A 24,636-nucleotide genomic window follows, 5' to 3' on the forward strand; every position below is an offset into this window, starting at 1 on the left:
GTACCTTCCTATCTTCGATCCATTGCCTTTGAACTACAGCTTTTCAGTGTTTCCTCTCTCTGTCTTCATGCAGAAGTAGAGTTTGTTCAAATTCATATTGAAAAATGCTTATTCTGTCCTTTCCACTGCACTTGTTTCTTGATCACTATTTGGAATATCCTCTGTGCCGACAGAGCATTCTGTGTCAGCATCTCTGTTTGCAGGGATAGAGGTCAGAGTGCATTGATTGGCCTGTGTTGCCTGATTGGAATTCGATCTAACTTAATGAATCCTATCAGGGGAAATTAAGAAGATTCTTAGGCATCTCTAAGGCAGCTATGTTTATGAAAGTACAAGTCCTTGGCCTTTCAGTAAGCAGGCAGCACACATGTATGTGCCTGATCTACAGACTGGTCCTTATACGGCCAGCTCAAACCAGATAATTTCCTTGCGTCACTAACTGAGCTACTTCTCAACATCTTTTAACTCAAATCAGTGCTTCCATTTTTGAGACCATTCTGAAATCTGGTGTGTCTTGATCATTTTTACATGTAAATAAGCTTGAGGAATGTGTAAGAATCACCAGAACAAAATGTTGAACTCACTAAAGGTTGCTATAATAGTCTTTATGATATTCTTCTCACTCCTGTAGATCATTGGACTGAAACCGCGCGGGGACCCCTACATTAACTGCACAGCTAAGGTAAAGCAAACAAACCGTTTTTCTTTTGGGTATAACAATGAATCGTGTGTGTGTGTGTGTCATGTGTGTGTGTATACTCCAGGTTGTGTTTTTGTGTGCTAGGACTTTGAGACAGGTTTTGTACTCCCTAACGTGTCTTTTGTTTTGTATTTGTATGTGTGCTTTATGTAGGAATGCACATGTGTGTTTCTGTCTGTGTTTTCACACAAGTGTCAATATTTGATTTCTCTCCACGCTGCCTGTAGGGCCAGCAGTACACTGGTGGGTATGAAATCGGGTCCTAACCCCCCTATGTTTCCCCATGGTCCTAGCCCTAGCCTTTCTCCATTACCTTTCTGCACTGCTTCTGTCCACCTCTGTGATGTGGCGCTTTGTCCTCTGCTGCTTTAAACAGCATTCATGGCGTTCATGTTTTAGAGCTTTCTAATCTAACCCCTATAACTAATCACCCCAAAGACAATATAGACAGAGGAATAGTCCATATTAAAGTGTTGATATTTTTGGTAATTATTGTCACTGACTGTATATAACTGCAGTTGGTGTATGTATCTGTTATGGTAATGCATTGGAACCTGAAAAGGTTCCTTCCGTTGATTTTAGAACTCTGCTCCACTGCCCATGGCTCCCACTAATGGTGTTTCCATGGTTCTTCTGGCTCTGACATTCTAACAATGTCTCTCTCGAGCGCGCACGCTCTGGGTTCCATCCCTCCCTCAACGAGACTGTCAACTCTGACCTTTGTTACCTGTTTGCAAATGTTTGAAGGTCTACAAAGAAACACTGGCTCTTTTAACTCCCCTCCATCTGTCCTCCTCTCTTTCTCTCTGAATTCATTTGAATTTCTCCTCTCCACCATAAACCATTCTGATAACCATAGAGAACCATCTGGTGGCAGATTGTGTGTGCGTGTGTGTACTGGTATGTGTGAGTGGGTGGTAACTATATTGTGTGTGCGTGCGTGTGCATGCGTGGTAACTACATTGTGTCCTGTGACAGTATGTGGTGGTTTACACCTCTCGTGTGTAAAGCTACAGTATGTGTGTGTTTGTAGACTCCAGGATTGTTTTATGTGATTGTGTACAGAGTTAGTCAGATTGTTGCTCTGAGAGTCGGTGGAGGCAGCTTCGTACGTTCCCAGTGCATTAATATGTATAGTTCTGTGATCTCACACCTCTTCCTCACTCCCTCCTTCCTCTTCTTCCACCTCTTCCTCCTCATCCCCTTCCACCCACAGAGAGAAAGCCCCCTGCAGATGCAGTACTTCCCATCCGAGGGGCGTTTCGATAAGATGTACTTCCCTTATTACGGGAAGAATTTGCATGTAAGTACATTACGCTACATATTTATATTGTGAAGGAAACTGTTAATGAGATTGAATGCAGAATAATTTAATTGTAATCTCAAGTAGTAAATGTTACTATTGTCAAGGCAGTCTGGGGAGATGAGAATCCTGGGAAATGTACAGTATGTGGGTGGACTATATTCACCTGAGGCACTGAATGCAAATTGATTGTCAGTGTATTGTCATGACAACCACTGTTATGTGTATGGATGTGCGCACGTCTGTGAATATATGAATTAACAGTGGTCTCCCTCCATCTCTCCCTGTGTGTTTGCCAGTCAACCTACGTTCAGCCCCTGGTTGCGGTCAAGCTTCTGCTGACCAAGGAAGACTACAACAATGAGCTGACCATGGAGTGTAAGATCGAGGGCTCCGACCTGCGGAATAGTGACGACCGCGACAAGTTCCTGGGGCGCGTCACATTCAGGGTCAAAGTGGTCGAGTAGTGGTTCAGGAAAACCACTAGAGCTGCACAATGCCGTCTTTACGTGTAATCAATGCCCTCACCCATCTCCACTGAACCGTCCTCCTCAATCCACTTCCCCCCTCCATCCGGCCAGGACCAGGCCCTGCCCCCTTGGCTACTGGAGGGGTGGATCAGGGGAAGCTACGGTAGCATGGTGGTGTGCTCCTTATATTCGTTTTTAAATCCCCATCCCCTATCATATGTCACTGACTCCTCCACCTGCCAGCCCCCCTCTTGGCCCTTCATCACACCATGAAAAGGGAAATACAATAAACTAACAATTTGAATCCCCCCTCAAACACACACACAAATACACACACACCTCTCACCTCCAATAAAGTCAGTGGTGATGTAGCGACATCGTGCCATAGTATGGACCTGTATATAGCTGTATTTGGAGCATTGAATTGATGTGGTATCCCGTAGTGCTGTGCAGTTTGCTGTGTGTGATGTGTTGTTTCTGTATGTACATACTTGATGGCTATAAACACTGTTTCTGTCTTTAGCTCACTGTCTGAACGCTGTAAGAAATCAAACGAAGAAATAATGAATAGCTGTAATTTAAGATTATTGTTTAAGAGAATACATTTAAGGATGAAAAATGAACAAAAATATATTGGCTTGTAATTAAACCTACCTGTCCAACATCTAAGGGAAGAGGTTTTTACACACCTATGGGAACTGTGCTTTGTACAGATGCCTTATGAGAACAAATTTGAAATAAAGATGATTTAAAAAAAATCTCAATTTGTGTCTATTTACTTTTAGTGCCATGGCTGTGCCTAAGAACACCAAAGAAACCTGCCTAAATGACTACCGACCAGTAGCACTCATGTCTGTAGCCATGAAGAACTTTGGTAGGTTGGTCATGGCTCACATCAACACCATTATCATCCACAGACGATGCAATCACTATTATACTCCACACTGCGCTTTCCCACTTGGACAAAAAGAACACCTACAGTGGCAAGAAAAAGTATGTGAACCTTTTGGAAATACCTGGATTTCTACATAAATTGGCCATAAAATGTGATCTGATCTTCATCTAAGTCACAACAGTAGACACACATAGTCTGCTTAAACTAATAACACACAAACAATTACACGTTTTCATGTCTTTATTGAACACACCGTGTAAACATTCACTGTGCGGGGTGGAAAAAGTATGTGAACTCTTGGATTTAACCTCTACTGACTCCCCATCCCGCATGCGGGAGCGTAATCATCGCCTGACACTAATTAGCATAACGCAACGGACATAAATATCCCTAGAAAATATTCCTATTCATGAAAATCACTAATGAAATATATTGAGATACAGCTTAGCCTTTTGTTAATCTCCCTGTCATCTCAGATTTTCAAAATATGCTTACATCCAAAGCTAGACAAGCATTTGTGTAAGTTTATCGATAGCATAGCATTTTGTCCAGCAAGCAGCAGGTAACTTGGTCACGGAAATCAGAAAAGCAATCAAATTAAATCGTTTACCTTTGATGAGCTTCGGATGTTTTCACTCACGAGACTCCCAGTTAGATAGCAAATGTTCCTTTTTTCCAAAAATATTATTTTTGTAGGCGAAATAGCTCCGTTTGTTCTTCACGTTTGGCTGAGGAATCGCACGGAAATTGCAGTCACGAAAACTGTGAATTTTTTTCCAAATTAGGTCCATAATATTGACAGAAACATGGCAAACGTTGTTTATAATCAATCCTCAAGGTGTTTTTCTAATATCTATAATATTTAATATCCATCGGGACAATTAGTTTTTCAGTAGGACCGATTGGAGTAAAGCTACCTCTGTATTTTACACGAGAATCTCTCTGGGGGCATCAGGTGACCACTTGCGCAATGTAGCCGCCTACGGCTATTCTTCAACATAAGTGCGTAAAACTACGTCACAATGCTGTAGACACCTTGGGGAAAGCGTAAGCTGGTTGATAGCACATTCACAGCCCAATAGGGACTCATTGGAACGCAGCGCTTTCAAAATATGGGGCACTTCCGGATTGGATTTTTCTCAGGCTTTCGCCTGCAACATCAGTTCTGTTATACTCACAGACAATATCTTTACAGTTTTGGAAACGTTAGTGTTTTCCATCATAAGCTGTCAATTATATGCATTTTCTAGCATCTTGTCCTGACAAAATATCCCGTTTAAAACGGAGTCGCAACAGGTGGTTGACCCTCCTTTGGCAGCAAAAACCTCAACCAAACGTTTTCTGTAGTTGCGGATCAGAGCTGCACAAGGTCAGGAGGAATTTTGGACCATTCCTCTTTACAAAACTGTTTCAGTTTAGCAATATTCTTGGGATGTCTGGTGTGAAATGCTCTCTTGAGGTCATGCCACAGCATCTCAATTGGGTTGAGGTCAGGACTGACTGAGCCTCTCCAAAAGGTGTTTTTCATTCTGTTGTTGATTTACTTATTTGTAAGTAAGTTGCATCACTCAACTTCTGTTGGCGGACAGATAGCCTAACATTTTCCTTCAAAATGTCTTGATGAACTTGGGAATTAATTTTTCCGTTGATAATAGCAAGCTGTCCAAGCCCTGAGGCAGCAAAGCAGCTCCAAACCATGATGCTCCCGCCACCATACTTTACAGTTGGGATGAGGTTTTGATGTTGGGAGATGCCTTTTTTTCTCCACACATAGTGTTGTGTGTTCCTTCCAAGCAACTCAACTGTAGTTTTATCTGTCCACAGAATATTTTGCCAGTAGAGCTGTGGAATATCCAGGTGCACTTTTGCAAACGTCAGATGTGCAGCAATGTTTTTTTTGGACAGCAGTAGCTTCTTCCTTGGTGTCCTCCCATGAACACCATACTTGTTTAGTGTTTTACGTATCGTAGACTCGTCAACAGAGATGTTAGCATGTTCCAGAGATTTCTGCCAGTCTTTAGCTGACATTCTAGGATTCTTCATAACCTCATTGAGCATTCTGCGCTGTGCTCTTGCAGTCATCTTCGCAGGACAGCCACTGCTTGGGAGAGTAGCAGCAGTGCTGAACTTTCTCCACTTATAGACAATTTGCCTAATTTATGATTATCAAGGCTTTTAGAGATACTTCTGTAACCCTTTCCAGCTTTATGCAAATCAACAATTATTAATCTTAGGTATTATGAGATCTCTTTTGTTAGAGGCATGGTTCACATCAGACAATGCTTCTTGTGAATAGCAAACTCAAATTTTGTGAATGTTTTTTATAGAGCAAGGCAGCTCTAACCAGCGTCTCCAATCTCGTCTCATTGATTCGACAACAGGTTAGCTAACTCCTGACTACAATTAGCTTTTGGAGAAGTCATTAGCCTAGGGGTTCACATACTTTTCCCAACCTACACTGAATGTTTAAATGATGTATTCAATATAGACGAAAAATACAATGTGTGTTATTAGTTTAAACACACTGTTTGTCTATTGTTGTGACTTACATGTAGATCAGATCAAATTTGATGACTAATTTATGCAGAAATCCAGGTCATTCCAAAAGGTTCACATACTTTTTCTTGCCATTGTATGTGAGAATGCTTTTCATTAACTACAGCTCAGCGTTCAACACCATAGTGCCCTCAAAGCTCATCACAAAGCTAAGGACCCTGGGACTAAACTCCTCCCTCTGCAACTGGATCCTGGACTTCCTGATGGACCGCTCCCAGGTGGTAAGGGTAGGTAACAATACATCTGCCAAGCTGATAATCAACACACGGGCCCCTCGGGGTTACGTGATCAGACCCCTCCTGTACTCCCTTTTCACTCATGACTGCATGGCCAAGCACGACTCCAACACCATCATTAAGTTTGCTGACAGTGGTAGGCCTGATCACTGACAACGACGAGACAGCCTATAGGGAGGAGGTCAGAGACCTGGCAGTGTGGTGCCAGGGTAACAACCTCTCCCTCAATGTGATCAAGACAAAGGAGATGATTGTGGACTACAGGAAAGGAGGACCGAGCACACCCCCATTCTCATTGACGGGGTTGTAGTGGAGCAGGTTGAGAGCTTCAAGTTCCTTGGTGTCCACATAACCAACAAACTATCATGGTCCAAACTCACCAAGACAGTTGTAAAGAGGGCACTACAACACCTTTTCCCCCTCAGGAGACTGAAAAGATTTGGCGTGGGTCCTCAGATCCTCAAAAAGTTCTACAGCTACACCATCGAGAGCATCCTGACTGGTTGCATCACCACCTGGTATGGCACTGCTCCAACTGGCACTAGTTGGGCAGTACACTAGGGTAGTGTGTACGGCCCAATACATCACTGGAGCCAAGCTTCCAGCCATCCTGGACCTCTATTCCATGGGGTGTCAGAGGAAGGCCCAAAAAATTGCCAAAGACTCCAGCCACCCTAGTCCATAGACTGTTCTCTCTGCTACCGCACGGCAAGCGGTTCCAGAGCGCAAAGTCTAGGTTCAAAAGGCTTCGTAACGGCTTCTACCTCCAAGCCATAAGACCAGCCCCCCCCCCCCCCTATTTTTACGCTGCTGCTGCTCTCTGTTTATTATCCATGCATAGTCACTTTACCTCTACTTACATGTACATATTACCTCAATTACCTCGACTAACATGTGCCACCGCACATTGACTCTGTACCAGTACCCGTTGTATTTCGCCTTGCTACTGTTATTTTATTACTACTCCTTAACCTGTTTACGATATTGGTTCCCAATTGGGAATCAACCCTCCCACGTGCAGCTGAAACGGTGGCGCATGGAACGCAAAAATATTCTTAAAAATATTTAACCTCCACACATTAACAAGTCCAATAGCTCAAATGAAAGATAAACATCTTGTTCATCTAGCCAGCAAGTCAGATTTCTAAAATGTTTTACGGCGAAAACATAGCACATATATATGTAAAACCACCACCAGACACAGCTCATTTCAATAGCCAAAACATGCAATCAACAAACGCAGGATTAAAAAATAAATCGCTCACTAACCTTTTGAAAATCTTCATCAGATGACAGTAATATGACATATTACACAGTACATATTTTTTTTTTTCAATAATATGCCATTTATATCCATAAATGTCCATTTACAGTGAGTTCACCTTCAGAAATTACTCAAAAATGCCCGCAGGAAATCTATGTAGCGCGGCAAGATAACGTAAATAGACATCATAAACTTTGACTAAATATACATGTTCTACATATAGTTAGAAAGATACACTGCTTCTTTATGCAACCGCTGTGTTAGATTTATTTTTAACGTTACAGAAATCGCACACTATTCCATATTGTGAGACAGCGCTCAGTTCCAAGCTACATTTCCACGTAATGTTGGGAGTCAACAGAAACACAGATTTAAGCATAAATATTCCCTTACCTTCGATGGTCTTCGTTCAGAATGTTCTGGAAGGCTTCATACTTACCCAATACATCGTTTGGTTTCAAGTCTTGCGTCTTTGTATTAGCTACTGCTAATAACATCAGCTGAAATGCACCCAAAACGTCCTCTGGTCCGGATAAGTTGCGCATCAAAACTTCAAAATTACACATTATATGTTGACTAAACAGGTCAAACTAAGTGCAGAAGCAAGCTTTATGATGTTTTAGACGTGCAAAACAAACTTCAATTCAATCGGCCATCGTCTGCCCTTTTCTTGAGTGCTGGAAACAAAGGAATGGCTGTGACCAATTCGCGCCCATACGCACAGCCTATTCTCTCGTGGCACGCACTAATTTCACTCCCATAGGGTCAATTCTCGCGCGATTTGAACGGTTTGAAGCTCTAATGAAAGAGGACATCTAGCGGAAGACATAGAAAGTGTCCCCAGAATCATAGCTGGTTGGGAAGTGTGGGGGCCATGACGTCAAAGTTGCTCCAACTTTCATGGCCACAAAAACTAGTTTGGAAGAATGCCTGCCCTGTGAGTTCTGCTATACTTACAGACATAATTCCAACGGTTTTAGAATCTTTAGAGTGTTTTCTATCCAATAATAATTTTTTTATTTGCATATATTAACAATTTTTGACAGATTTTTTTTCCAGTTTACTAGGGGTACCCAATCTCTCCAAAGGGGGCGTATGTCTGCCATATCCTTAAAAGGTTTTAATAAATAAATACAAATAATATATTTTTTTTAACTATTTTTCTTAACTGCAGTGCTTGCAAGTGTGCATTTCACTGTAGGTTGTATTTGGCGGATGTGACAAATAACATTTGATTTGATTTGATTTGATTAAAGGACAAGTGCACTGCACACAGTGCTACTTTTAATGGCAATTTCCCTGACATCCACAGAGATCACACACGGTAAACGCTGCAGACGTCAGCTCTTGTCAACAATGCAACTTTAAATCCAAGCCCAGGATTTGAATGTGGAGTTACATTTATTTAACTAGGCAAGTCAGTTAAGAACAAATTCTTATTTACAATGACATCCTAGGAACAGTGTGTTAACTGCCTTGTTCAAGGGCAAAATTACAGATTTTTACCTTGTCAGCTCGGGGATTTGATCTTGCAAACCTTTCAGTTAAAGGCCCAACCAACACTCTGACCACTAGGCTACCTGCCACCCCAAATGCTCTGTAGTATTGTGTTGACATGCTGCCCTCACATGGTGGTCCTGTGGAACCAACCCTGATGAAGGTCTATTAACTGAAATGTTGATCCATTAAAACATTTTGGAGGATAGGCCAGCAAATACTGAACAAAAATATAAGTGTTATATAAGTGTTGGTACCAGAAATTGGTTCCAGGACCTCCACATCCGGCTTCTTCAGCTGTGGGATCGACTGAGGGGGGTTGGTGCTGAGGAGTATTTCTGTCTGTAATAAATCCCTTTTGTGGGGAAAAACAAATTCTGATATGCTTGGCCTGGCTCCCCAGTGGGTGGGCCAAATGGGTGCCCTCCCAGGCCCAACTCCCTATGCCCTCCCAGGCCCAACTATGTATGCACCCCTACCCAGTCATGGGAAATCCATAGGTTAGGGCCAAATGTATTTATTTAAATTGTCTGAATTGTGACTCAGTAAAACCTTTTAAATTGTTGCATGAGCGTTTATATTTTTGTTCAGTATAATTAGAGCCGTAAAAACATGTTTTGTCATATCCATGGTATATGGTCTGATATACCACAACTGTCAGCTAATCAGCATTCAGGGCTCGAACCACTCAGTTAATAATACAATTTAAAAGCTGTTATATCGTGTGGCACTTTTGGCGGATGTGAATCCGAACAAACAGATTTTTTAAATAAAACCAATTAAATATGAATAGATCAAATGTAGGGTTAGGATAAAGGATTACATCATTAAAAATCTGCCTAGGTTCTCTAGGCCTATGCGATCCTACAATAATTGGTGTCATTATTGTTTTACATAAAAAATACATCTGAATATTAAAAATGTAAAGGAAGTATTATTGTTCCGATACACACCGGCAAATGGATTAGGTATTGGCAAAAGGGTTGTTGTCTCTATTCGTGTGTGGCTGGATGGTTAACACTGGAATAAACTGATTAAAGTTAATTGCAGAGCCAAAACAATAACTGGCCTATGGAAGCACTTCTCTTAGCGAGAAGTATATTATATTTTTACATGAGCTACATACGCTACCCTTGTATTTTTGATTCTAATGATATAGGCCTGTGTAAAAACCGCCGAGGCAATGACACTGGAATAAAAACAAAATGTGTGTTGGTGGAGAGAGGGTTGGTTTTACAGGTTTATTCGCTCTACATTGTCAGCACTGAATGTCTTATTTGATGGCGGCTGGTAGCCTGGCGGTTAGGAGTATTGGGCCAGTAACCGAAAGGTTGCTGGATTGAATCCCTGAGCTGACAAGGTAAAAATCTGTTGTTCTACCCTGAGCAAGACAGTTAACCCACTGCCCTCTGTTCGCCGATGACGCGGATGTCGATTAAATCAACCCCCCGCACCTCTCTGATTCAGAGGGTTTGGGTGAAATGCGGAAGACACATTTTTCGAACAATTGGATCCAATGAACTGAGCAGGCTGGGCTGAAATGCTTATAGCCTTTGCTTTCTTAATGTGAGTGGGAATCTATTATATTGTGCTTTTATTAATTCTAATATTATTGTTATTATTTATTAACTGTTTTCCATGTTATTTAGTTAGTTCTCTTAAAAAGCACTCTCAAAGATATGCAATAGACACATGGGGCTTTGAATGTGTGAGTGAAGGGTGGCAGCATTCAATTATGTTTTCGTGGGACTGCCAATATTTCCCTCTGGCCTACGCCAATTGGCGGCCAAGTGTTTGCCTTACATGCTTACGCTCGCGTTGCAAAATAAATGTACACATACGTGTTATTCAATCATTGCACCCACACTGCTCGCACGCGTCAGCGTGGCCAGGCTCTAAAATAGAAATTGGTTCTATTTGTGACACTCAACATGCTGCAAGTCCGGCCTCTCCTCATTGGTTTATAGGAGCGTATACGCACGTGGGTGATTGAAAGATAAACTTAGGTCCACACTCAGGTCGGTTGTAGTAATGCTGTAAAGTTGATTGCCAACCGCCATATAAAGTCCAAATAAGAAAAAGAAGACTGAAGGAAGGAGGAGCGATGATGAGAAACAAATTTGGTTTACCGTTTTATCTGTGGATTAATTGTCAGAGTAGAGGACCTTGTGCATTTCAAGTAAAATAACAACCCAATGTCAAACTGGACAGTTTTATCTCAATCATTCTTCATTCAAAGACTCAATCATGGACACTCTTACTGACAGTTTTGGCTGCTTTGTGTGATGCATTATTGTCTCTACCTTCTTGCCCTTTGTGCTGTTGTCTGTGCCCATGTTTTGTGCTGCTACCATGTTGTGTTGCTACCATGTTGTTGTTATGTTGTGTTGCTACCATGCTGTGTTGTCATGTGTTGCTGTCTTGCTATATTGTTGTCTTATAGGTCTCTCTTTATATAGTGTTGTGTTCTCTCTTGTCGTGATGTGTGTTTTGTCCAATATTTATATTTTATTTATTTGTCATTTTTAATCCCAGCCCCCGTCCCCACAGGAGGCCTTTTGTCTTTTGGTAGGCCATCATTGTAAATAAGAATTTGTTTTTAACTGACTTGCCTAGTTAAATAATGGTTAATTTAATAAAAAATAAATTATATACCAAGACAAATTAGCTAGCAACAGCTAGATAGCTAGCTAAATTGCCAAAAATGTTTAATGCTTTTTGACCTGTCCCCAAATGAATATAATTGGTTCAGAGTTTGTTTTGATATTTCAACCTGCGTGTCCTGATCGCTTCTGGTGTGGACGAACAAATTAACATGCGCGTGATGGCGCACACAGACACACACGTACGTGCGGTCTGGTCAGCATGTTAGGACGCACATGTGTGTCATTAGTCAGGGAGATGGTCTTAATGACAACAGACCTCCTAGATATGGGGGGAGGTTTTAGTGGGTGGAATATTAGGACAATAGGAGGTTTGCACAGTTGCAGCTACACTTTGCTTAACAGTGCTGTTGTGCATTGATATTCTAGTTTTGTTCATTTAGGGCACCTGTAACCCCTCTTACCTATGTTGAAAGGCTTGAAATGTTCTTCCTGTGAAACGCATTAAAACAATGCCCACGTTAATTTCTACTCCCGTCTCATGTCCTGTCCTTATATTAGTTGTATAAGTAATACAGGGTGCTATACAACAAAACTGGGGACGAGGAAGAAACGTTCTCACGTTTATGCTCATTATCTTCGGCAGAAAGTTGAGTTAAATTCGTTTTTTTTTTTTGCTGTAGAAAGACGCAAACAAAATGTGGAGCTAGCCAGTCGAGTGATGCTAGCTAGCTTTTGATGTCACAGCAACGAGACCCTCGAGGGATAGGAAGAGTTTCGCTGCGAGAGAAAGTGAAGTCAGCGTGAGTTAAAATAAAAAATAGGGTCTGGGAGTAAGGGACCATCTGAAAGGTATGAGAAAGAAAAATAAACCGAAAATGTCTGCATTGGTTGGAAAAATAGGAACATTTGATGAATCTGTGGAACAATGGAGTTCTTACACAGAACATTTTGACTACTTTGTGTTGGCAAATGGAATTAAAGCAGAAGTTGTTGTGCCAACATTTTTGACTGTTATCGGAGAAAAAACATTCCTGAAAAACCTGGTGATAAATCATATGATGAATTTGTGGCTACCTTAAAAGGACATTTTCCCAAACCACTGGTAATCGCAGAGAGATTCAGGTTTCATAAGAGAAATCAAGAGGAGGGGGAATCAATCTCACAGTTTGTGGCTGTATTGACACAGTTATCTGTGAATTTGGGCGATCAATGACTGACACTATACGTAATAGGTTAGTGTGGTGCATGCGCAGCGAGGCAATTCAGAAACACCTTTTGACTGAGAGTAACTTAACATTTACAGAGAGCAATAGAAGTGAGTACGTCAATGGAAATTGCAAATAAAGACGCAAAACAGCTAAGTGCATCGATCCAAGTGCATAAGGTGTCTACGGAGTTTTAAAAACCAGGCAGGACGTGGCAAGCCATGCTATCGCTGTGGGAAACCAGGTCACCAAGCAGAGGAATGTTGGTGCAAAGACTTAGACTGCAGAAGTTGTGGAAAAAAGGGTCACATCGAACGCGCATGTAAAAACAAAAATAGACAATCAAACAAAAGTACTGAACAAAGGAAAAGCGACCTCAAAGAGTACAAAAAGAAAGTGCATAAAATGGAGCACACAGAGGATGAACAAAGTGATACCCTGTCTGAAGGGGAAGAATCTTTGCATGTTTTGTCCATTTCAGACAATGAATACGGATACTGGTTGACATGGAAACGCAGTACGGATTCAAGTGGACACTGGAGAAGCCATATCTTTGCTGTCTGAGGCTGTATACAAGGATAAACTACATCACCTCACACTACAGCCTACAAAGATGAAAACGTACACCGGTGAGATTGTTCCAGTGAGAGGAAGCGTGATTGTTACAGTGGAGCTCAACAAACAGAAGGTAAAGCTTACCACTCTACATTGTGAAAGGCAACCATCCAGCATTGCTAGGACGCACATGGCTGGAAACGATCAAACTAAACTGGCAGGAAATTCACATGGTTGCAAAAGAGGACCCAAACCTACAAGGGATATTGAGGAAACACATGCCGATGTGTTCAACCTCTTTGGGATAGGGGGAAGCATTTTCACTTTTGGATAAATAGCATGCCCAATTTCAACTTCCTGCTACTCATGGCAAGAAAATAAGATATGCATATTATTTGGATAGAAAGCACTCTAAAGTTTCTAAAACTGTTTGAATCATGTCTGTGAGTATAACACAACTTATTTAGCAGGCGAAACCTGAGGACAAACTGTTCAGATTCTTTTTTTTGAGGTCACTCTCTTTTCAATGAGTTTTCATTGGGAATCCAGATTTCTAAGGGACCTTCTTGCAGTTCCTATCGCTTCCATTGGATGTCAACAGTCTTTAGAAATTGGTTGAGGTTATTCCTTTGTGTAATGAAAAAGTACGGCCATCTTGAACGAGGGTCACTTGAAGTATACTGTTAGATAGAGGCGCGAGACCAGAAAGCTAGCTACAGTTTGTTTTCCTCCTGTATTGAACACAGATCATCCCGTCTTCAATTTGATCGATTATTCACGTAAAAAAAATCCTAAAGTTGTATTACAAAAGTAGTTTGAAATGTTTTGGCAGCGTTTACAGGTAACTTTTGAGATATTTTGTAGTCACGTTGCGCAAGTTGGTACCAGTGTTTTTCTGGATCAAGCGCGCCAAATAAATTGACATTTTGGATATATATCGACGGAATTAATCGAACAAAACGACCATTTGTGATGTGTATGGGACATATTGGAGTGCCAACAAAAGAAGCTTGTCAAAGGTAAGGCATGACTTATATTTTTATTTCGGCATTTTGTGTCGCGCCTGCAGGGTTGAAATATGGTTTCTCTCTTTGTTTACGGAGGTGCTATCCTCAGATAATAGCATCTTTTGCTTTCGTCGAAAAGCCTTTTTGAAATCTGACATGTTGGCTAGATTCACAACAGGTGTAGCTTTAATTTGCTATCTTGCATGTGTGATTTAATGAAAGTTAGATTTTTATAGTAATTTATTTGAATTTGGCGCTCTGCATTTTCCCTGGCTTTTGGCTAGGTGGGCCGCTAGCATCCCACATATCCCAGAGAGGGATATATTTCACATGTAGTAGTACCCAGACGGAGAAAATCCAAAAAGCGTTTTATAGCTGGAAAGTTTTAAGTTCCTTGGCGTACACCACGGACAAACTGAATTGGCGGCGCACCTCAGGAGGCTGAAGAAATTCAGCTTGTCACCAAAAGCACTCACAAAATTCTACAGATGCACAATTGAGAGCATCCTGTCGGGCTGTATCACCGCCTGGTATGGCAACTGCTCCGCCCACAACCGTAAGGCTCTCCAGAGGGTAGTGAGGTCTGCACAACGCATCACCGGGGGCAAACTACCTGCCCTCCAGGACACCTACACCACCTGATGTCACAGGAAGGCCATAAAGATCATCAAGGACAACAACCACCCGAGCCACTGCCTGTTCACCCCGCTATCATCCAGAAGGCGAGGTCAGTACAGGTGCATCAAAGCAGGGACCGAAAAACAGAAAAACAGCTTCTATCTCAAGGTCCTCAGAATGTTAAACATCCACCATTAACATTGAGTGGCTGCTGCCAACATACTGACTCAACTCCAGCCACTTTAATAATGGAAAAATTGATGTCTAAATGTATCACTAGCCACTTTAAACAATGCCACTTAATATTATACCATGTCCATTATACCATCTACTGCATCTTGCCATCTTTATGTAATACATGTATCACTAGCCACTTTAAACAATGCCACTTTTATATGTTTACATACCCTACATTACTCATCTCATATGTATATACTGTTCTCGATACCATCTACTGCATCTTGCCTATGCCGTTCTGTACCATCACTCATTCATATATCTTTATGTATATATTCTTTATCCCTTTACACTTGTGTGTATAAGGTAGTTGTTGTGAAATTGTTAGATTACTGGTTGGTTATTACTGCATTGTCGGAACTAGAAGCACAAGCATTTCGCTACACTCGCATTAACATCTGCTAACCATGTGTATGTGACAAATAAAATTTGATTTGATATAATAGTTACATCGTTAGGGTCAGTTAACCAAAAGTGGACACACTCCGATCAGTTTCTAAGTAGAGCACAATTGCCCAGACTTTGTAGACAGTGTTTAATCATGCTTAAACCTCATCTTTATCAAATTACCCATTAAATATACCAACTCAAAACGTACGTATGGTTGGTTTAAATTGTATCTAATTATATTCCCAGTATTATTTTATCAAATCTCTAATAATTGATTATACACAATTGAAAATTATGAATTGTATCTTTACAGAATCCATATAAAACGTAAGAAATGATTAGGTACTCACGATAACCATTCTATTTGCTTTTCCAGGGACTCTCCATAGCTACGAAGCAGCTCTCCAAACATACTCCCAGCAGAACCAAAAAAATAAACTTTTGTTTCCCGGACAATGACCGGCCCGTCATGGGATCCTCAACGGTTCTCTAACCTCCCAGAGACCACGGCAAAATCAAGCCTCTCAGGAACAATAGACCTTCCGCTGCTTTCTAAAATGATGGGCAGTGAAGGAACAGAACCCCAAGATAACGTTATATCACAGCTTATTATCCAAATGTCAATCATCTGATTAAGAATATTTATATATGTTACTATCCAAACCTCAGATTAAGACTAATTTCCACATTCACACAACACTCATATCACAGTCACACAATGCTATTCCCAAACATACCTAATCTATTAGATGTTTTTCAACAATATTTCAACCTGCGGGAATATTTTCTAGTTTCTATCTCATGGTTAGTTCCTAGGATAATGCAACATTTACATCTTTCAATACTTCTAAAATGTGGTACAGGTTTAAAACAATTACAGGTGCACTGTACTATCTTATACTATATCATAAGTGGTCTTAACTAGTTCACACAGATTCCGGATGTTTTAACGTTAAATGGCCAAAACTAGCTCACACAGATTCTAGATATTTAACACTAAATTACCAAAACCCAGGGCATACTTGGCTAGCACATTTAAAATAATTGGAATTCTGAGGATCACTTAGATAGACACACAGACACTTTTCAGAATGAGGTCCTTCTTCCAATAGGGTTTCACCAGGTACCGTGCTTCACACAGAACCCACAGGCACCCTGGCCCCTCACCCCTACATACCGCACCAATCCCCACTGTGATCAATTCAGGGTCAGGACGGCTCTAGGTCGCCCGCAACCGACTAATGATAGGTGTCCTGTTTACGCCTCCAAGGTGCCCCCCTCACACAGGAATACACACTCAGAGCCTACATAACAGAGGCTTTTCTTAAAAACTTGACTTTGCGTGTTTCGCTCACCTCTTTATTTGTGAAAAAAACTATGTTCGAGATGTGGTATCCACTTGGCTCACTGCCTCTCAGATCAAAGGTGGGGCCATCTGATTCGTTCCCGAAGTGTGGTCTCCCTGAGATCCCAAGTTTGAGGGATCCCTCATGCACGATTTATCCAGGTCATCAGGAGCGGTCACCAAGTGAATTTTCACATCCCATCCTCGTCGCCAAATGTGGTGGCTAATTTCTTTACTATCAAATGAGGAGAGACAAACACATATAAAGTGAATCGATTGAGTGCTCTACGATAATGATGGCTGGTCGACGATTCACGCTCAGATGATTCGTTGAGAGCCCCAAGACAAAAGTACAAAGGTATTTTATAGCCAAGATAGATTCAACCTACATGACAAACAACAGATATATAGAATGGGTCACAAGATTAAGATTTGAATCAAAGATACCTTTAATTCATAGCAGATAGTATCTGCTGTAAAAACAGTCATCTTTGTGTACAGACCAGGGTCTGGCCCTGGGGTCATCTCTCCCTGGTACCATATAGAACAGAAGCATTAACTTCTCTAGGGTATGTGGGATGCTAGCGTCCCATCTGGCCAACATCCAGTGAGATTGCAGTGCGGCAAATTCAAATACAGAAATACTCATTATAAAAATTCAGAAAACAAGATATATTTTACATAGGTTTAAAGATGAACTTCTTGTGAATCCAACCCCGGTATCAGATTTAAAAAATGCTTTACGGCGAAAGCATACCTTACGATTATTTGAGAACATAGCCCAGTTGACAAATTATTACAAACAGTAACCAGCCAAGCAGAAGCGTTACAAAACTCAGGAATAGAGATAAAATTAATCTACCTTTGATGATCTTCATATGGTTGCACTCAAAAGACATTCATTTACTCAATAAATGTTCCTTTTGTTCGATAAAGTCTCTTTATATCCAAAACCTCCATTTTGTTTTCACATTTTCTTTTGTAATCCACAGGCTCAAACGCAGTCAAAACGGGCAGACAAAAAAATCGAAATTGTATCCATAAAGTTCCTAGAAACCTGTCAAACAACGTTTATATTCAATTCTCAGGTTGTTTTTAGCCTAAATTATATTATTTCAACTGGGCAATAACGTTGTCAATATAAAAGGTAAACAAGAAATGCACTCTCTCGGGATTGCGCATGAAAAAGCTCTGTGACACGTCAGGGTCCACTCATTCAGACTGCTCTTACTCCCTCATCGTACTCCCTCATTTATAAGAATACAAGCCTGAAACAATTTCTAAAGACTGTTGACATCTAGTGGAAGGCCTAGGAACTGCAAATTGAGTCCCAAGTCAATGGATACTGTAATGGCATTGAATAGAAGACAAAAAAAAAGACAAAAAAAACATTTTTCTCAGATTTTTGCGTGCCAAATCAGTTCTGTTATACTCACAGATACTTTAGAGTGTTTTCTATCCAAATCTACCAGTTATATAAATATCATATCTTCTGGGCCCGAGTAGCAGGCCGTTTAATTTGGGCATGCTTTTCATCCAAAATTCCAAATGCTGTCCCCTACCCTAGAGAAGTTAACTCATGCTCTGGAATGTGGTCTCTTTAGGTTTTATCACCCAAAAGACATTGTAAACCTCCCGTCAGTGGTATCTCCCAGAGGCTCATCCTCAGTAGAACACGCACACAATAGTTATCAGAATCCTCTATTCTGTTGCATAAAACAACCATTTGATGCAATAAAAGTATTATAACATAATCTTGCAATTTTCCACCATAGGTGTTAAACGGGTGTCTTGATTCTCTTTGGTCACTAAAGATCCCATGGCAGTGCATTGATGTTAACCGTGGTGTCCTGTCTAAATTCGCAATCTGGCCCTCATACCCTCGTGGCCACCTAATCATCCCCAGCTTTCAATTGGGTCATTTATCCCCCTCCTCTTCCCCAGTAACTATTCCTCAGGGTGTTGCTGGAAATGAGAATGTGTTCTCAGTTAACTTACCTGGTAAAATAAAAAATGTGTGGTTATTACTGACAGTCGATATTGGCTAATATTGAACATAGTAATAGTAAGAAACAGAGAAAGTTGGGCACATAATTAAAACATTAGAGAGTGCCAAAATGAAACATTTGGTTGGGCTGCCATTGCGCAATGCATTGCATTGCCATCACATGCTCCAGGCTGCAGTAGCCTACCCATTGTGCTTGCGTCTCCAAGTTTCATCATTGCAAGTTAAAAGGCCATACAATTAAAATGACGAATAAGGTTACAGCGTTGTATACTTCACTGTGGGAAAGGGACGGAAATGTTTGTCATATTGATATGCTTTTCAGTTTGCTTCCATGACTGGTTTCACAATAGTGGAAGAGTGGAAACGTTTACTAGTTATGATATCACTGGTGAGAAGTCAGTAATTGTGGTATAGTGTATGGGAGGCCATGTGACCACTTAGTGGATGCGCAGTCCACACAAAGGAGTGGGAGATCTCAGCTCAATGCACAATAATTGTACGGCTCCGGTTAACTGGAATAAAGAAAGACTTGTGTTTCAAAGAACAGTTGTTTTCTTTAGTATTTCTTAGACAAGAAGATACAACGGTAATTAACTTTCTGTTGAACGTGTAATGAGGTAGATCTCAGTTTGTTGTTTTGGAAAATCTGAAAAAGTGTTAAATTGAAAGTTTAGCTACTAGCTAGCTACTTATTTTTTGAGTAAGGATTCCGTGACACGGTTGGCATCAGTTGCTGGGATCGCTGCTATTTGTCCAGGTATCCTGCTGACCTAGGGGGTCTGGTGAGCTGCTTGGCGTAGCACCTAGTCTTGCTGCCTATCAAGCTAGCAGGGTTTCCTTGAGGGCTTGAATGCAGCCTTTGATTTGGTTAGCCCTTGTGGCTGGGACCGTGGATTGTCCAGGGCTTGTAACTGTCTAGATCCCAGCTGTTTGTTGCTTTTTCCATCTTCCCTACGATCAGCATTCTAGAATTCTATTGGGGTCTAAATGGTTAAGAATAGTCTGATGGGTAAGAATATTATTATATTAAGTGCTTGTCAAATTGTGAATGAGAGACTGATGACGTGTGCAGCCTGCACAAGAAACAGAGCAGAGCTCATGCCTTTCATGCAACTTTTTTCAAATTCTCATTAGTCGCATCATGTAGCTCATAACTAAAGATGCATAAATAACTCTAAATTACGCATATATGAGGATCTGTTTACTTGTTAACCACTAAACATAGAATAGCCGCATGTGTGCACTCCCTCAGAAATCTTTTGGAGAGTTCCTGAAAAAAATTGCAGAACGCCGCAAACCCACTCTTCATTCAAGGTGAATAGACTAAAAGGGAAATGTGTAACTCTCCTAGTCGATAAACTGTACATTGATAACCAACTTTACGAGACACTAAGAATTCTCTATGGCTATTCTAAATAATACAAAGTTCCCATAGAGGAGTCAAATAATGGAACACCCAATACTATCCATGGTAGGGATTGTAATTTAAAAAAACTGGGAAAAAACAAAAACAACAATTGATAAAGAAATCAATTACAAATACACTATACAATTCAAGATAGGGAATGTTGTAAAGTAAATTGTATTCAACTTTTATTTATAGTATTTATAAATAGATAAAAGACAGCATGAGAAGAAAGGATAATTATTGAAATAATATTTCTTCAAATATAAGGAACTGGAACACAAACGTACACAAAAGTCAGAAATTAGGTAGGAATCAACATGGTAGGGATAAAAACACAGCAAACAGAGGACATAGAAGACACAGTATGTGGGTATGTGCAGGTGTATCTTGATGGAAGGTGGGGTGTGTGTTTGGAAAAGTGAGTGAAAATGGTTGCAAGTGCCAGTGCCCATGTGTGTCTGCAAGCAGGTGTTGTGACAGAAAGAGCTTTCAATTTTGCAGATATGGTATATAAACTCAGTAAAAAAAAGAAACGTCCCTTTTTCAGGACCCTGTCTTTCAAAGATAATTCGTAAAAATCCAAATAACTTCACAGATCTTCATTGTAAAGGGTTTAAACACTGTTTCCCATGATTGTACAATGACCAATAAACAATTCATTTACATGCACCTCTGGAACGGTCGTTAAGACGGTAGGCAATTAAGGTCACAGTTAGGAAAACAAAAGAGGCCTTTCTACTGACTCTGAAAAACACCAGAAGAAAGATGCCCTGCTCACCTGTGTGAACGTGCCTTAGGCATGCTGCAAGAAAGCATGAGGACTGCAGATGTGGCCAGGGCAATAAATTGCAATGTCCGTACTATGAAACGCCTAAGACAGCACTACAGGGAGACAGGACGGACAGCTGATCGTCCTCGCAGTGGCAAACCACGTGTAACGACACCTGCACAGGATCGGTACATCCGAACATCACAACTGCGGGACAGGTACAGGATGGCAACATCAACTGCCCGAGATACACCAGGAACACACAATCCCTCCATCAGTGCTCAGACTGTCTGCAATAGGCTTAGAGAGGCTGGACTGAGGCCTTGTATGCCTGTTGTAAGGCAGGTCCTCACCAGACATCATCTACAACAACTATGGGCACAAACCCACCGTCACTGGACCAGACAGGACTGGCAAAAAGTGTTCTTCACTGACGAGTTGCAGTTTTGTCTCACATGGGGTGATGGTCGGATTCGTGTTTATCATCGAAGGAATGAGCGTTACACCGAGGCCTGTACTCTGGAGCGGGATCGATTTGGAGGTGGAGGGTCCGTCATGGTCTGGGGCGATGTGTCACAGCATCATCGGACTGAGCTTGTTGTCATTGCAGGCAATCTCAACGCTGTGCGTCACAGGGAAGATATCCTCCTCCCTCATGTGGTACCCTTCCTGCAGGCTCATCCTGACATGACCCTCCAGCATGATAGTGCCACCAGCCATACTGCTTGTTCTGTGCCTGATTTCTTGCAAGACAGGAATGTCAGTGTTCTGCCATGGCCAGCGAAGAGCTTGGATCTCAATCCCATTTAGCACGTCTGGGCCCTGTTGGATTGGAGCGTGAGGGCTTGGGCCATTCCCCCCAGAAATGTCCGGGAACTTGCAGGTGCCTTGGTGGAAGAGTGGGGTAACATCTCACAGCAAGTACTGGGAAATCTGGTGCAGTCCATGAAGAGGAGATGCACTGCAGTATTTAATGCAGCTGGTGGCCACACCAGATACTGACTGTTACTTTTGATTTTAACCCCCCCCCCTTTGTTCAGGGATACATTATTCCATTTCTGTTAGTCATATGTCTGTGGAACTTGTTCAGATTATGTCTCATTGTTGAATCTTGTTATGTTCATACAAATATTTACACATGTTAAGTTTGTTGAAAATAAATGCATTTGACAGTGAGAGGACATTTCTTTTTTTGCTGAGTTTACATTGTAAAATAAATTATAATTATTTATTTATTATCTTATCATGATGGAACGGTACCCAACCCTATACCCTAGACACCCACCTGAGCGATGCATACACTAAGAAGTCCATATCTGTTTTATAGGCCTACTGCAAGTAGCCTATACGCAGCCAAGAAAGATAGATAAACGCGGTCAGAGATGTTAGGGAAAATATAGGTTGAATCACATGGCTTAGCAGATAAAAACAAAAGAAGATCAGTATTTACCTGGCTAAAAGAGAAGGAATATTATATCTATTGTTTACAGGAAACTCATTCAACAATTTTAGATAGTTTTGTGGAAGGGACTGGGTGGCCAAATATACACGGATCAGTCGTCCTGGTCCCTTTGCAGAGAAACAGCCCCAACGCATGATGTTTCCACCCCCATGCTTCACAGTAGGTATGGTGTTATTTGGATGCAACTCAGCATTCTTTGTCCTCCAAACACGACGAGTTTACTTTTTACCAAAAAGTTATATTTTGGTTTCATCTGACCATATGACATTCTCCCAATCTTCTTCTGGATCATCCAAATGCTCTCTAGCAAACTTCAGACGGGCCTGGACATGTACTGGCTTAAGCCGGGGGACATGTCTGGCACTGCAGGATTTGAGTCCCTGGGTCCCTGGCGGCGTAGTGTTACTGATGGTAGGCTTTGTTACTTTGGTCCCAGCTCTCTGCAGGTCATTCACTAGGTCCCCCCGTGTGGTTCTAGGATTTTTGCTCACCGTTCTTGTGATTATTTTGACCCCACGGGGTGAGATCTTGCGTGGAGCCCCAGATCGAGGGAGATTATCAGTGGTCTTGTATGTCTTCCATTTCCTAATAATTTCTCCCACAGTTAATTTCTTCAAACCAAGCTGCTTACCTATTGCAGATTCAGTCTTCCCAGCCTGGTGCAGGTCTACAATTTTGTTTCTGGTGTCCTTTGACAGCTCTTTGGTCTTGGCCATAGTGGAGTTTGGAGTGTGACTGTTTGAGGTTGTGGACAGGTGTCTTTTATACTGATAACAAGTTCAAACAGGTGCCATTAATACAGGTAACAAGTGGAGGACAGAGTGAAAATAAATAAAAGTAGAATAAAATACTTGGGGTTATGGTTTTGTGTATGTATAACACTGTGAGAGCCAGAAATCTTGCTTGTTTGTAGGTGACAAAATACTTATTTTCCACCATAATTTGCAAATAAATTCATTAAAAATCCTACAATTACGATTTTTGTTTCTCATTTTGTCTGTCTTTGTTGAAGTGTACCTATGATCAAAATTACAGGCCTCTCTCATCTTTTTAATTGGGAGAACTTGCACAATTGGTGGCTGACTAAATACTTTTTTGCCCCACTGTACAATGCTCTATTATGCAAAGTAGTAATTGTTTCAAAACATCTCCTGCCATGTCACTGATGCATCGTGAAATAGTGTTGTTTGATGAAGGCATTGTCTGTATAGTTTTTTTTGGCCTTTTCCCCCAGCATTTCCCCAGCCATATCCGCAGCAGCAGGAAGAATTAAGTCCTCCACAATAGTAAGGGGCTTGCCTGTCCTAGCCACTAGGTAGCTCACCATATAAGACGCTTCTAGCCCCTTCTTATTAATGGTATCTGTTGCTTTTATACATGTCTTACTACTCAAAAGTCATCTTTATTCTCGCTCAAAAACTACTGTGGCTTATTTGTCCTGTGGCTTATTGTCATGTTACGTTTCTAAATGTCTGCTCAAGAGTGGTTTCCCGTGAGAGAGTAATGGTTAATGTGATTGGATGTTAATTATTTGACTAGGCTACCTGTATTTGACATTGTGCTGTTATTTTGCTGAACACTGGATGGTTTAATTTAATTATTTTTTTAAATTTATAATTAATTATTAATTTATAATAATTTGCGACCTTTTGCCACATTTCAGGCTTCAAACATAAAGATATAAAACTGTATTTTTTTGTGAAGAATCAACAACAAGTGGGACACAATCATGAAGTGGAACGACATTTATTGGATATTTCAAACTTTTTTAACAAATCAAAAACTGAAAAATTTGGCGTGCAAAATTATTCAGCCCCTTTACTTTCAGTGCAGCAAACTCTCTCCAGAAGTTCAGTGAGGATCTCTGAATGATCCAATGTTGACCTAAATGACTAATGATGATAAATACAATCCACCTGTGTGTAATCAAGTCTCCGTATAAATGCACCTGCACTGTGATAGTCTCAGAGGTCCGTCAAAAGCGCAGAGAGCATCATGAAGAACAAGGAACACACCAGGCAGGTCCGAGATACTGTTGTGAAGAAGTTTAAAGCCGGATTTGGATACAAAAAGATTTCCCAAGCTTTAAACATCCCAAGGAGCAC

At 41.0% G+C, this 24,636-nt stretch overlaps 2 protein-coding genes across 2 annotated transcripts in view; one reads left to right on the forward strand and one right to left on the reverse strand.

Annotated features, from left to right (window-relative positions):
- The window catches only part of LOC110507292 (sodium/potassium-transporting ATPase subunit beta-3), a 46,535-nt gene extending 43,433 nt beyond the window's left edge, over window positions 1-3,102 (forward strand). Inside the window, exons 5-7 of the mRNA XM_021587175.3 lie at window positions 632-682; window positions 1,917-2,003; window positions 2,303-3,102. Of these exons, the coding sequence (XP_021442850.1) occupies window positions 632-682; window positions 1,917-2,003; window positions 2,303-2,470 (306 nt within the window). The 3' untranslated portion in view covers window positions 2,471-3,102. The remainder of the gene's footprint in view (window positions 1-631; window positions 683-1,916; window positions 2,004-2,302) is intronic.
- LOC110507290 (endothelin-converting enzyme 2) overlaps window positions 1-7,997 on the reverse strand; it is a 232,875-nt gene extending 224,878 nt beyond the window's left edge. The window contains exon 1 of the mRNA XM_090224129.1: window positions 7,864-7,997. Coding sequence (XP_090080255.1) covers window positions 7,864-7,872 — 9 coding nt within the window. The 5' untranslated portion in view covers window positions 7,873-7,997. The remainder of the gene's footprint in view (window positions 1-7,863) is intronic.
- Window positions 7,998-24,636: the final 16,639 nt, after the last annotated feature.

The sequence above is a fragment of the Oncorhynchus mykiss genome, chromosome 27 (genome assembly GCF_057628025.1).
Source record: "Oncorhynchus mykiss isolate SJ-2025 chromosome 27, ASM5762802v1, whole genome shotgun sequence".
NCBI lineage: Eukaryota > Metazoa > Chordata > Actinopteri > Salmoniformes > Salmonidae > Oncorhynchus > Oncorhynchus mykiss.